Source organism: Monocercomonoides exilis (genome assembly GCF_001643675.1).
Source record: "Monocercomonoides exilis strain PA203 chromosome Unknown scaffold39-1025343, whole genome shotgun sequence".
NCBI classification, from domain to species: Eukaryota; Preaxostyla; order Oxymonadida; family Polymastigidae; genus Monocercomonoides; species Monocercomonoides exilis.
The window spans coordinates 919,321-932,287 of NW_027150584.1; the positions used below are offsets into that span (position 1 = coordinate 919,321).

At 35.4% G+C, this 12,967-nt stretch overlaps 3 protein-coding genes across 3 annotated transcripts; 1 reads left to right on the forward strand and 2 right to left on the reverse strand.

The window, feature by feature from the left end:
- Positions 1 to 84: 84 nt before the first annotated feature.
- On the forward strand, positions 85 to 1,650 carry MONOS_6185 (putative Vacuolar protein sorting 55). The gene is made up of 4 exons (XM_067876397.1): positions 85 to 147; positions 199 to 330; positions 392 to 479; positions 564 to 1,650. Exons 1-4 carry the CDS (start codon positions 101 to 103, stop codon positions 693 to 695), a joined length of 399 nt encoding a protein of 132 aa, XP_067723067.1. The 5' UTR covers positions 85 to 100; the 3' UTR covers positions 696 to 1,650.
- Positions 1,651 to 2,436: 786 nt separating this feature from the next.
- On the reverse strand, positions 2,437 to 7,379 carry MONOS_6184 (putative Ran GTPase-activating protein 1; the record flags this gene model as incomplete). Its single annotated transcript, XM_067876396.1, has 7 exons — positions 2,437 to 3,093; positions 3,236 to 3,305; positions 3,507 to 3,663; positions 3,973 to 4,076; positions 4,304 to 6,750; positions 6,813 to 7,087; positions 7,160 to 7,379. 7 exons carry the CDS (start codon positions 7,377 to 7,379, stop codon positions 2,437 to 2,439), a joined length of 3,930 nt encoding a protein of 1,309 aa, XP_067723068.1.
- A 3,259-nt stretch (positions 7,380 to 10,638) lies between these two features.
- Positions 10,639 to 11,355, reverse strand: MONOS_6183 (uncharacterized protein; the record flags this gene model as incomplete). The annotated part of the gene is made up of 1 exon (XM_067876395.1): positions 10,639 to 11,355. One exon carries the CDS (start codon positions 11,353 to 11,355, stop codon positions 10,639 to 10,641), a length of 717 nt encoding a protein of 238 aa, XP_067723069.1.
- Positions 11,356 to 12,967: the final 1,612 nt, after the last annotated feature.

Below are 12,967 nucleotides of genomic sequence, written 5' to 3' on the forward strand. Positions count from 1 at the left end.
TCAAAAAACATAGCTGGAATCTCTGAAAAAAGAGTTCATTTTTCAACAGTTTGATCAAAAAGAAAAAATTTATTTATCTTTGAGAATTCATTTGATCAAAATGTTAACACCACTCAAAATAGTAATCTTAGCTGTTTGCGCGACATGGTATGATAACTTTATATCCTTTTGATTTTTATGACTTATTTCCGTTTTTAGTGGCCTAACTTGCACAATCGTTGGATGTGCTGTTGGCAACAATTGGTGGTGCTTGTTTGGGTACGTGTTCTTGGCGTGTGCAGCAATTTGCTTGTTTATCTACTCACAATACATGGGAAGCGCTGATTTAACGTTTGAATGATATTTGAGTTTATGTTTAATAAATTATTTATGTGAATTTATAATTAAAAAGTTCACATCATTTCTTCATGCTATTGGGTGGAATAATCCTGCTAATTTCAGGACTCGCTTTGATGCTTGTTTTATATCACGGGAAAGTGGTTTGTTTTTGATTTCAATCAAAAATTCACTTGAATTTTCGTGATTTTTCAATTTAAAACTATTTTTTTAATCTCATAATGTAGTATCAAGCACTTGTGGTTTTGATACTGAATGTTATTGGTTATACTATTTTCATTGTAACCGCTGTGCTTGCATTGCTTTTGGATAAACCAAGTGGAAGTTCGGGAGGAATTCCAGCCTTTGTGTATGGATAGTCAGATATAAAGCTTTATTTTTTAAATAAAAAATTAGAAAAAATATCTCATTGAACTTTTAAGCATTTTTGTTAATGATTTTTTTCATCAGTATTTGCTTATTTTATCGTTTTCGATTATGTATCAAAGTTATTAGTTTTTTAGATTTTTAACAGTATTCTTTTTAAAATTTTTTGGTTTGACATTGTTTTTGTGGAATTTAACACATTATAAAGCATCAACCTTTTTCCTTTCTCTTTATATTTTTGAGTGTTGTTTGTAACATGAAGAAATAAAAAGAATTGCTAAAAGAGTGGAAAATTGATCATCAAAAAAATGATGATCTGAAAAATACAAAAAGGCAGATAGAAATCTTTCTGAAATGGAAAAGAACTTTGAACAAAAAGAATTTTTGATTAAAAAAAGAAAAGAAAACCTTGGGAAAGAAACGAAAAAAATAGATTGAATATGATGAAAATATTTACATCAAACACGACGAGCTTAAACTTATTCTCAAATGTGCGACAAAATGAACAAGTCAAAATCGGATGGCCTGAAAAATCGAAACAAAAAGGTTTAAGGATATTAGTTTCATATTCAACAAGAGATGGCACAATTCTATTCTTTTATATTTTATTTGCTCATTTGCATTCACATAAACAGTTATAAAATCAATGAACTTTTGAAAAGGAAAAAATTTTTATAAGAAAAAAAACATGCAAGCACACTTTAATAATCTTGTCAAAAGAATAAAGGAAATTATGCTCCAGATAAAAAGAATGAATGTTTAGAAGAAAGAAGAAAAAGAAAAGCAGATTTTTCAACTAATTTCAAAGCGAATGCAAAACATGCATCAAAAAAGAAAGCATCAAACACATTTCGAACGAGAAATGAAAAGATAATTCAACAATAAAAAGCACATAATAAAAAATTAAAATAAATAAAATAAGAATAAGAAAAAATAAATAAAAATAAATAAATAAAAATAGACATGTTTTATATTTCAAAATAGACTTTGTAAATAACAAATGAATAAATAATAACAAGACATTCATCTTATAAATAAAGATTTTCTCATAAAAATCAAATGTCATTGAACATCAATTTAACAAGAAGCAAAGAAAGATAAATTGAGAGTGAAAGAGAGAGAAATAGAGAGAAAGAGAAAGAGAAAGAGAAAGAGAAAGAAAGAGAGAGAGAGAGAGAGAGAGAGAAAGAGAAAGAGAGAAAGAAAGAAAGAAAGAAAGAAAGAAAGAAAGAGAAAGAGAAAGAGAAAGAGAAAGAGAAAGAAAGAAATAGATAAGGGGAAAAAAATGAATTATGAAAGGAAAAAAAAACATTCTGATAGAAAATTAAACCTCAAACCCAAATAAGAATGAAAAATCGAGTGAAAGCGACAAAAAATGCAAGTGTGAAACAAAAAGACTCATTGAAACAAGTTGGAATAAAACAAAAAACAGAAAATTGAATAAAGAAAATAGAAACACAGAAACACAGAAATAGCTAAATAAATAATGAACGCTATATATTTGCATGCAACTTAAACAAAGAACAGTTCTAGATACAACATTTCTATATATGTGAAGCTAAATAAGAGAAGAAAAGAAAAGAAAAGAAAATGAAATAATAACCATAATAATAATAATAATAATAAAATAATCTATCTATATGAACAATATTGCTATGCTTCTTTATCAAATTCTTATTCTCATTTTACTTTTATTTAACTTAATTTTTTTACATTTTATTTTTGAATGAGAAATCAGTCAAAACCTCTCACCCACTCAAGTGTCAGCCGCTCTGGATGGAAGCGAGGGTACTTCGAAGATGAAGATGAAGATGAAGGAGGAGAATTCGAGTTTGTGTCTGAAGATGAAGATGAAGATGAAGATGAATTAGAATCAGAATTTGCGCTGGAATTGGCAGAAGACGATGAACTGTTCGTATTCTTCGCATCTGCTTCTCCTTCCATCGCGCCTGCTTTCTCTTGTTTCCCCACACCCAAACACGAATTTGTAGCTTCACCTGAATTTTGACTTGCAATTTGTGTTGTTGTTGAATTCTTGCCTGTTTTGAGGGAGGCAGAGGCAGTTGACACACGCGACGATATCTTTGGAGAGCGCACAGAGCGAGTGGCTGTGGAAGAGGATGGGACATACGATGAGAGAGAAGAAGAGGAGGAGGAGGAAGAAGAAGAAGAGGAAGAAGATTGCATTGAAGAAGAAGAAGAAAATGTAGAAGAAGAAGCAAAATCCGTGTCAGATGAAGGAAAGCTGATGGGAGAAGTGATTGCAGGTGATTGGAGAAGAGGGTCTGTTGGGTGGACTGGCTGAGGAGATATGATTGAAGAAGAAGAAGAAGAAGAATGAGAAGAAGAGGAGGAGGAAGAGGACAATGAAGGTAACTGAGGCTTAATAATCTGCGAGACCATAGGAAGTTGTTGAAGAAGTTAATTAGATAAAGATTGTGAATATGAAATTATAATGACGATAATTTTCAAAAAGGATAAGCAAAAAGAAAGATTTCAATAGAAATGAAATGAACACAACGAATAAGCAAACATTTCTGGGAGTTGGGTCAAACAGAGTTGCTTGTGCAATCCCATCAAAATCAGTTGCAGCATGAGAATGTCTTTGGAATATGATAAAAGAAAGAAAGAAAGAAATTAATAAATAGACATTCAACAAATAGAGAGAAATAGAAGAAATTTGAGAATGATTGAATGAAAGTCAAATGAAAATTGAAAGATTAAAAGAGAAAGAAAGAAAGAAAAATGAAAAGATAATGTTGATGTTAAAAAAAGAAAGAAAATAACAAATCAAAGTTTCGTACCTGTCTTGATACATGAGTACTTCCCATCGTGTGTTCAGTGGGTGTAGTGCACTTGCAGCAGAAGAAGGAGAAAACTGAGGAGAAAGGCAGTTGTGCCTGATATCGACTGTCTTGAGATGTTTGTTAGAGGAGAGGAGAAAGAGAAGGGCAGTGACTCCTGAAAAGAAGAAGTGTAGAACATATTAAACATGATGATGATGATGATGACATTGGTGTTATTTTAATGAAAAGAATGAAGAGGAAAATAAAAAAACAGAAGTTGAATGAAATTTATCAGAAAACAACATATTCATAAAACATTCAATTTATTGATGGAAAAACAAGAGAGTGAAAGAAAGAAAGAGAGAGAAAGAAAGAAAGAGAGAGAGATAGATAGAGAGAAAGAGAGAAAGAGAGAAAGAAAGAAATAGAAGACAATTGATATTCAATAACATCAATTTCAATTTTTATCTCACCATTCTCAAACCTTCTTCAGTGATTTTGTTGTGGTTCAGATTCAGCTCTTCCAGACATGTGTTCCTGCTGAGCGTATCTTTGATATGCTCTGCACAAATGTTGGTTAATTTATTTCTAATTGAAAAAGATAAAGAAAAGTGGAATTATAAAAAAGATATAAAAAATTATGAAAATATAAAACGATTCAGAAATTGTTGTCATAAAGAAATAATATTAATCAACAACATCCAAATTTCTCAAAATATAATGCATTATTGCCATTTTCTCTATTTATAACAAATCATTCTCTCTCTCTCTCTCTCTCTCTCTCTCTCTCTCTCTCTCTCTCAACTTCTTCACACCTCTCTAAATTCAGCACTCTCACACTGCCCTGCTCCCCCACCGCCTCCAACACAGGCGCTGCCCCCGCGTCTTCCAGCCCACACGCCCCCAAATCCAACACCTGCAGCACACAAAAGCGGCTCCTCAGATACTCCCCCAGCATCTTCACTCCATCCAGCACTGCTTCTCTGCCTTGGTGGCACAGTGATGCATTGCCTCTGAGGGAAAGCAAGGTGATTCTGAAGGCTGTTGGCGATGTGTCGAGCAGGCCGGCGGAGAGATGAGCGAGAGAAGAGGAGCGGAGGTCGTTGGTGTCGAGGATGATGGAGGAGAGCGGGTGGGGTGGGATGTGGATGAGGGAGGAGGAGAAGGAAGAGGAAGAGGAAGAAGATGAAGAGGAGGAAGTAGCAGTAGAGGAGAAAGAGGAGGAGAACAATGAAGGAGATGATGATGATGGTGATGAATGTGTTTGGTTGGAAGAAGAGATATCTGATAATTCTGTTAGAAATGGGTATGAAGAGGAAGAAGAAGAAGAAGAAGAAAAAGCAAATGGCAGAGAAAGAGGAGATGAAGAATTCGACGGGAGTGAAATAGGAGAAGTATACAACGGAGTCATCAGAGGTAACGATTGGGGTGATGTGTAAGCAGAAGAAGAGGAAGAAGAGGTAGAGGAGGAGGAGGAAGCAGAAAAAGGTGAAGTGCCAAGAGGAGGGATAAGAGGAGAAGAGGAATATGAAGACGAGGAGGAAGAGGAGGAAGAGGAGGAAGAAAAAATTGAAGAAGAAGAAGAAGAAGAAAGAGCAGGGTAAGTTGGTGTGCGTAGTGAGTCCACCAAATATGGAGAATGCAACATCATGTTTTCGTTGCTGCTTCTGTTGTTGCCTGCGCCCGGAGACAAAGAATGAGGCTGAGGAGAAGGCGAATGGGAAGGAGAAGAAGCAGCAGAGCGGGTGTGGTTTGGAGCAGCTGGATGAGCGTGATAGAAGGATGGGCTGGTGCTCTGAAGAGGAGAAGAGGAGGAGGAAGATGAGGAAGAGGAATAATCGAATGAGCGAAGAGATTCAGGGAGGGTGAAAAGAGAGGTGGAGGCTGCTTCGTTGAATGTGGGAATGGAAGGAGCAGAAGAAGAAGAAGAAATGGAAGGAATGGAAGAGGAGGAAGAGGAGGAAGAAGAAGAAGTCAGAGAAATAGAAGAGGCCGAGATCGAGTTTGCGTGTATGCTCTTCAGCTTCGGCGAAGGCGAGGTGTATTTCGAGTGCTGGGCAGGTGAATGTGACTGTGAGTGTCTTCCTTTGAGCTGCCTCGTGGGCGACAAATGACTCACTCTCCTTAGCTCTGGCGACGCCACCTGGCGATACGGCACACGGCGCGTCGTCAGCGGCACCTCAAACAGCTCTCCTTCTCTGCTGCCTCTCTCTTTGCTCTTGCTTCTGCTGTTGATGCTGTTATTACTGTTACTCATATTGCTGTTGATACTACTGCCATTGCTTTCTCTTTCTCTCCCCCGCGCCTCGCTCTTCCCTCCGTTCAGTGCGCTTCTCCTGCTGTTGTTGTTCTCTCTGTTTTCTCCATTCCGCTCGCTTCCTCCATTTCTTTCGCTTCCTCTTCTTGCTCTTCCTTTCTCTGACTCTTCCCTTCTCCGCTGGGCAGCAGACGTTGAATTGCCCTCTGCATTTTGTGCTGCTCCGCTGCCTGTTTTCACTTTCAAAGGCGAAAGTGCTGCGAAGCGTGTGACGAAAGGAGAAGTCGAGCGGCTGAGTTTTGATGGAGATGCTGAAGAATTCTTGCGGAGCTGAGGTGAAGAAGAAGAGGAGGAGGAAGAAGAAGTGGAAGTGGAAGAGGAAGAAGAAGAAGAAGAAGAGAGAAAAGGAAGAGAGGGAGGAGGCGAAGGAGAAGGGGAAGTTGAAGAGAACGAAGATGGATGTGCGACTGCTGCATGTGCTGTGAATGAGAGTGGAGAGGAAGAGGAAGAAGAAGAAGAAGAAGAAGAGAAAGTGGAGCTGTAAGACTGGGGAGTGTTTGACTGAGCTGTAGATGATGAAGAATTCGAAGTGGAACAAGAAGAAAGAGACGAGCGAGGTGTTGGTGCAGCAAAAGACGACGAAAGAGGAGAAGATGAAGAAACAGCCCCTATTCCGGTAGAGGAGGAGTAAATGCCAGGCGCAGCTGAACCTGTTCCTGATGTTTTTGACATCGATGCGTTTCCGCAGTTTGCGTGTTCTTTGTCATTTGGCTTCATTCGTTGGATGGACTTCTGCTGCTCATTCAGCACAAACTGGTTCACAGACTCGCGAAATGATCTCATTGATTCTTCTCCCACGTTACAGCGAGAAAGATCAATCGTGCAAAAGTGTGTGTTTGTTGCAAGGCTTTTCATAAGTGCAGAACCTCCTCCATCACCAATTGGATTGAACCTAATGTGCACCCGTTGCAAGGGAGGATCTTTCGCTAGATAATCTGACAGTGCCTAAAGGAAATATGCAAGAAAAAATGAATCCTTTAAATGAATTAAGGAATGAATATACAAACGATTGCTCCATCTTGGTCAATTTGATTACTGTGAATGTCCAAAACTTCCAATGATGTATTTACATTGCATTGAAGTGCATTTGTAATTGCAATCAATCCTTGTGAGCCAATTTTGTTCCATTCAAGATTTAAGACTCTTAATGAAACATTTTCCTTTAAGCATTCTGCAAAATGCTCCGCTCCAAGGGAGCCAAGATGATTGTGCCCAAGATCAACAGATTCAATAGTTTTGTTTGTTTTCAAAATGTTAGATAGACTTATTACTCCATTCGCATCTGGAAAAAAAAAATCATATTTTTTGAAGGCGTTTTGAAAAAGCAAAATATTACAAAAATAAATGAAAATACCAAAATTTGTTTGCGCAACATCCAAGGTTGTTATGTTTAAACTTCTAGAAGACAGTTGAATGGGAAGTCCAGCCATTTCATACTGAGTTAAAGGTTTCCATCTCAATACGAGAGAATATGATTTTGTTTCTGGGTGATATTGAATGCAATCAGAAAAATCTCCAAATTCACAGCCTTTTGAATAACTGCTATTGCATTGAGATATCATAAAATCCCCCATGAATCAATAAAAAAACTTTTAAAAGATAAATGATGGGGAATTAAAGAAATGAAAATTTTGTGAATCGAATTCTGTTTGGATGAAATATAAATAAAAAGATGAGAAAAAAGTTTTCAATAACAAATCATTATTGATGGAGTCTATAACCTACAAAGTGTTCAGTTTTGTCAAAAAATTACGATATCAACAAAAAACTTGAATGGAACAAATTTTTGTGAATGTGTATGTTATTTCCATTTAATTTCAAAACATACCTGCAGAAGGAAGCAATGCACTACTAACCAAATTCATCTTATTTGTGTTCTAAAATTTTTATGTTTGTTGTTTCACATAACTTCTATAACTGTCAACTCCTTGATTTGAAAAAAAACAAAACAGAAAAAATTGTATAATATTTTTTATTCAGTGTCAAATTTTGATTGAAAAAAATAAATTTGTCACAATTCAAACTCTGATGCATCTGCTTTATCTCCGGCTCCTAAAGAATCAGATTCATCTTCGGTTTCTTCGTCATTTTAATTTTTAATCATCTTGTCACTTCCATTTGATTCTTCAGTTTCGTTTTTTTCAGTTTCATCCATTTCTTTTTCAACATTTTAGATCTTATAAACAAATTATTTTCGAATGAAATCCTTAAATTCAAGTATTTCTGATCTTAATCCAACAAAGCTTGTCACGTAGTCATCAATATATTTTTCTTTTATTTCATTTCCAGGAAGAGATTTTCGAAAACTTGACCAAGTGCTATCTATCAAATTGAAACAAATACCACTATCTTGATCCACAAAATTGTATTTGTAACAAACAGTGTGATGATCAAAACCAAAAGATGACAAAGAGCCGCAAGCTTTCCATTCATCTGAGTAAATGGTTGATTCAATAATTGAATCACTTTCGATAATTGGTATTGATGTCTCTTTTTTTCTGTTTTTCACTCTCACAATCTAATATTTCCCTTTCTTTCCATCATGTTTTCTTTCTATCATTCCGAATAACCATGTCTGTTTCTTTCTCCTTCCTTTTCGAAATTTTCTTTTTCGCAGAATTGCTTCATCTATTTCAATAATTATTCCCGGGCCACAAAGCTTTTCGAATAGAAAGCAACACTGATTTATTTCTATGAAGATCCAGAAACACAAAAATATCATCATTATTAACTCTATGGGAATTTTTGAATTTTTCAAGGGAGTTAATCCCAACAATGAGCAGTATTTTCCTCATCTGTTGCACCTGTAATTTCTGAAATTACAGTTTGCGCAAAAAATACCGAACATCGCAAAAAATATTCGACAAGATCGATTTCTCAATAACCGCAAGTGGAATAATTCTGTTAATTTTCATTTAAATCTATCTTAATAATACTTACATATTTGTCATATCAAACTTTCATTTTCACGTCGACTGAATATTTAAGAAATAATTTTTGAAATCTCGGATAAACTCAAAATCCCATTTCTTCGAGATTTCGAATTTTATTTCTTCTGAGCACAAATGAGACTGTTTTGAATGTTTTGCGTAGGCCTGGTTGACGGATTGAAAAACTGACGGTTGCGTCAGTCAGTGGAATATTTTCACATCAATTGGCTTTTTCTCTCTCTCTCTCTTGATTTTTGAGGCAATAAACACAATTTTTATTGAATTAAAATATTAATTATTTCAGAAAATAGCCATGCAATGTATTTCTTTTTTCAACAAAAGAAAGAAAATATTATGAACCATAATTCGAATAATACAGATTCTGAGAAATATCTTTTTGCAATTACACGCTTACAGTCAATGATAACTGATTGGTTTGCATATTGTTGTATTTACCTATTATCTGTAAATGTTCTTCTTTCAGGCAATCCAGTGGAAATTTTCGAAAATAAACAAAAAGTGGAACATCTTGTTTATCTGCATGAATATCGAGTTTATTCAACAAATTCAAGAAGAAAGTTCACAGGATGAAGAAACTTGGAAGTGAAAACTGAGAATCAGATGATGAAACATAAGAAAAAGGAAGGAATAATGAAATTGATAAAGAAAACAGTTGCCAATGGATAAAAAACAGAAAATTTGCTTATAGAAATGTTTTGAAGGTTTGATATTGTTATTATTTTTTTACAAGTGATTATAATTATTTTATTCAGATGCTGAAAGAGAGAAGGAGTGGATGGCTTTGAAGAAGAAGAAAAGCAAAGAAGAAAAATGAAATGAAGATTGATGAAATTAAAGATAAATCGAAGATGCCTTCCATTGGGCTTTGGCGAAGAATTATTTTTGAGGAAAGATGATTTTTTTGTGAAAGAAGTGGAAGTGAAAGAAGAAGGCATGGAATGAAAAAGGGAACGCTCAATTTTTCATATTTTTTGATGGAAAGAGAGAAAGAGATTAAGTTGAAAGTGAAAATTGTTCAGAGATTTCTCCTTTGCAGAAGAAGACAAAATCCAGAAGAAGAGAATTTCGATGAATTTCTCCGTTGACATCAATTGACTCTCATCTTCTCAATTTTCAACTATTAATCATCTCATTAAAAACATTCATCATCATCATTGTCTTCTGGATCTTCTTTCAATATATCATCAACAATTCACACAATTTTTTCTTCTTTTTCTTCTTCTTCTTCTTTTGTTAATTTGACATGTCTGTTTTCAATTGAGTTATGGAATTATCTCCGGAATAAATTGAACGTACACGAACGATGGAATTTTTTTTTGGTAATTTTTTGCTGAATTATTTGCAGAAGAAGAAGAAGAAGAAGAAGAAGAAGAAGGAAGAGGAGAGCAAGGAAAAGAAGAAGAACATGAAGCTGGTTGAGAGCTTGCCACCAACTGCGGAATGTGCTTTACAGAGCGAGAAAAAGAGAAATGCTACCAGGGAGACTCAAACGAGATAGGAGGAACTTAGTCCATGCCACTTGACTCAGAGAACAGCTTTGTATCTCTTTCTGCTGCATTCGGTGTTCTGCAGCTTGTTATTTCAACATGGAACAATGAATGACTCTTATGCTTATGTGAGTGTATGCTTCATTGTAACTTGCACAATCTTCACAATCCTTTCAAATGGCAAATGAATGTTCGACCTCTTCTTCTCCTTCTCCTTCTCATTCTCTCTTTGCATCGTCCATCCCAGCTTCCACTTCTCCGCATCAATTTCTATATTACTCATTCTCTCTCTCAGCTGAATGTGCTCAAACGGATTAAAACCACAACGGAAGACAAGTGCACAAAGGGCAAAAAGCAACAGGAAAGCGAGCAACTAAAGAATTTGGCAGAGAAAATTACACATACGAAGAGGAATACGAAGAAGAAGGGAAAGAGGAGGTGGAAGAGCTGGTTGTTTGTGGAAAAGCATCAGGAAAGAGATGGGAATGAGCACAAGGCGAGCCAACAACGAACGAATAAGATGAAGAAGCCAATGGAGATATTGTATTATAATTGGAGAGAGAAGGCGACAGATCTGAAATTGCTGAAAAAGAGAAAGAAGAAGATACGCAAAGGGGAGGAGAGGAAGATGAAAGCGAATAAGAGCCATTGGAATTCCTGTTTTGAACAATCTCATCAATTGAAGTGGAAGCATTGAAGAAGAGAGAAGAGCCACGGCTTGACAGATCAGGTGCTGCATTTGGAGAGTGAAGCGGGGTTGATGCAAAAGGCAGCTGAAACGCACAGCCTTGGAATTCGACTGATGAATTGAGAAGAAACGAAGAAAAGGAAAAAGATGAAGAAGGATATGACAATGATGGCGATGATGATTTATCACTAGAGTCATTCTTTTGTTTCATTTCTTCTTTTTCTTCAACACTTCTTTCATCATCTGTTGTAGTGCTTTCATCCGTTCCAATGGGAATGATGTCTGATGTGATGAGTGCTGCCCTCAAAAGCGACAGGTCGTCTCTGCCGAGGCAGAAGCAGTTGTTGATGGAGAACAGCACGGCATCTAATAGCTGGTTGTCAGAAACAAGATGGATGACCGGCTGTGGGATGAGGGAAAACATAGCAACGATCTGTGGTGGGTGTGGGAAAGGACGATAGCTCCGTTGGGAAAGAAGTGAGTGAAAAAGAAGAAGATGGCGAAGAAGGAAAAGAAGTTGCAATTGAAGAGGAAATATCAGTGAAGCGTTAAAATAAAAAAAAAATCAGCAAGCAAGAATGGAATTCAGAAAGCATAGAGATATGCACAAAGCCGTGGAGAAGACAGAATGCAAGGCAAACATAATATGTTGGAAGTTATGACAACGTTTCGAACATTTTCACACAACAGAAGTGAGATTTGAGTGAAAGAGAAGGAAAATCAATTCATTTTTTTTTCTTGTTGACGTTCATAGTGAATATTGCATTCAGTTTCCTCTTTCAGATGTTCTTCTTTTTATTTTCTCATTGATATTAACGCTTTTCAAGAACTATTTTCAAATATGCAGTTTATTCATGAAAATATTGATTGATGATTTTTGAAAAAATCAAAAAAGAAAACAGATGATTTATTGTTTTTTTTAAATTTATCGAAAGTATTGTGAAACGAAAATACTTTTGTGAAAAGGCTAAATAGTTAAAAAATCATTTAGAGCTTCTGATGATAGGGAATGCCTTCTGTCACCAGAGATCCTTTTCATCCTTGAAAAGATACGTTCGCAGCTTTATTCGCTACATGGAGACGAAACCAATGAAAAACAGATGTTTTTGTATATTGTTTGAATAGGTCCTTTCTTTGTAATCTCTGTGTAGAACTTTTGTATGTAGTCTTCAAATATGAAAATTTGTGCTTCATTCAAAAAATCCAGAAACAGCTTGAAACATAAATCCCTGATCTCTTTTGATTGATTCGACAAAATTGTCACAACGAATCTGTCAACACTTTGTCCAATTCGTGTATCCCAGCAAGATGATAAGGAGCACACCACTTGATCGCAAACTTCTTTCTCTTTTCTGGTTCCAGTTGGGAAGTAAAATTGATCTTCTGGTTTGAAAACAGCACCTCCACATCATCTTCTCCACATTCTATTTCATCAGTTCCGTCTTCCATTGCATCTTCAATTAAGTCATGAGAATTATCAAAGAAAAATGTGATATGAGAATATGTCAAACATGTCGAAGAAAAACTACCAAAAGAAGAGCACGAGGAAGTTGTTGAAGGAAACGAAAAAGACTCATGAATGCTTTCATCTTTTTTCTTTTCGCTTTATTTTGTTAATCCGGTCATTTGAAGATACACTTCAAAGTGTGTTTTAGCTATTCAAAGTGAATAAATCAATCAAAAAACGATGCATTTAATATGTTTATCCATAAAGGCATTATGAAATTCACTCAAATGATTTTAACATTCAATTATGTTGGGTGTTGACACAAAAATTTGACAAAGTCAAAAAAAGATTGACCAGTCTGTGACTTAGGCAATTTCCAAAAAATTGATCCTGTCAACACCCATTAAAGTGTTCTTTATTTCAAAAAAAAAAGTATCGATTATTTAATGTTCTATTTTAATTTTCCATTTTCCTTTGATTTTATTTAGTGTGCGAACGATAAACTGTTAAACTTTTGAATAATTTTGATGAGATTTTAATGCTTTTTGACTTCAATAATTTTTTTAGTCAGACAAAAGTAGATTTCCTT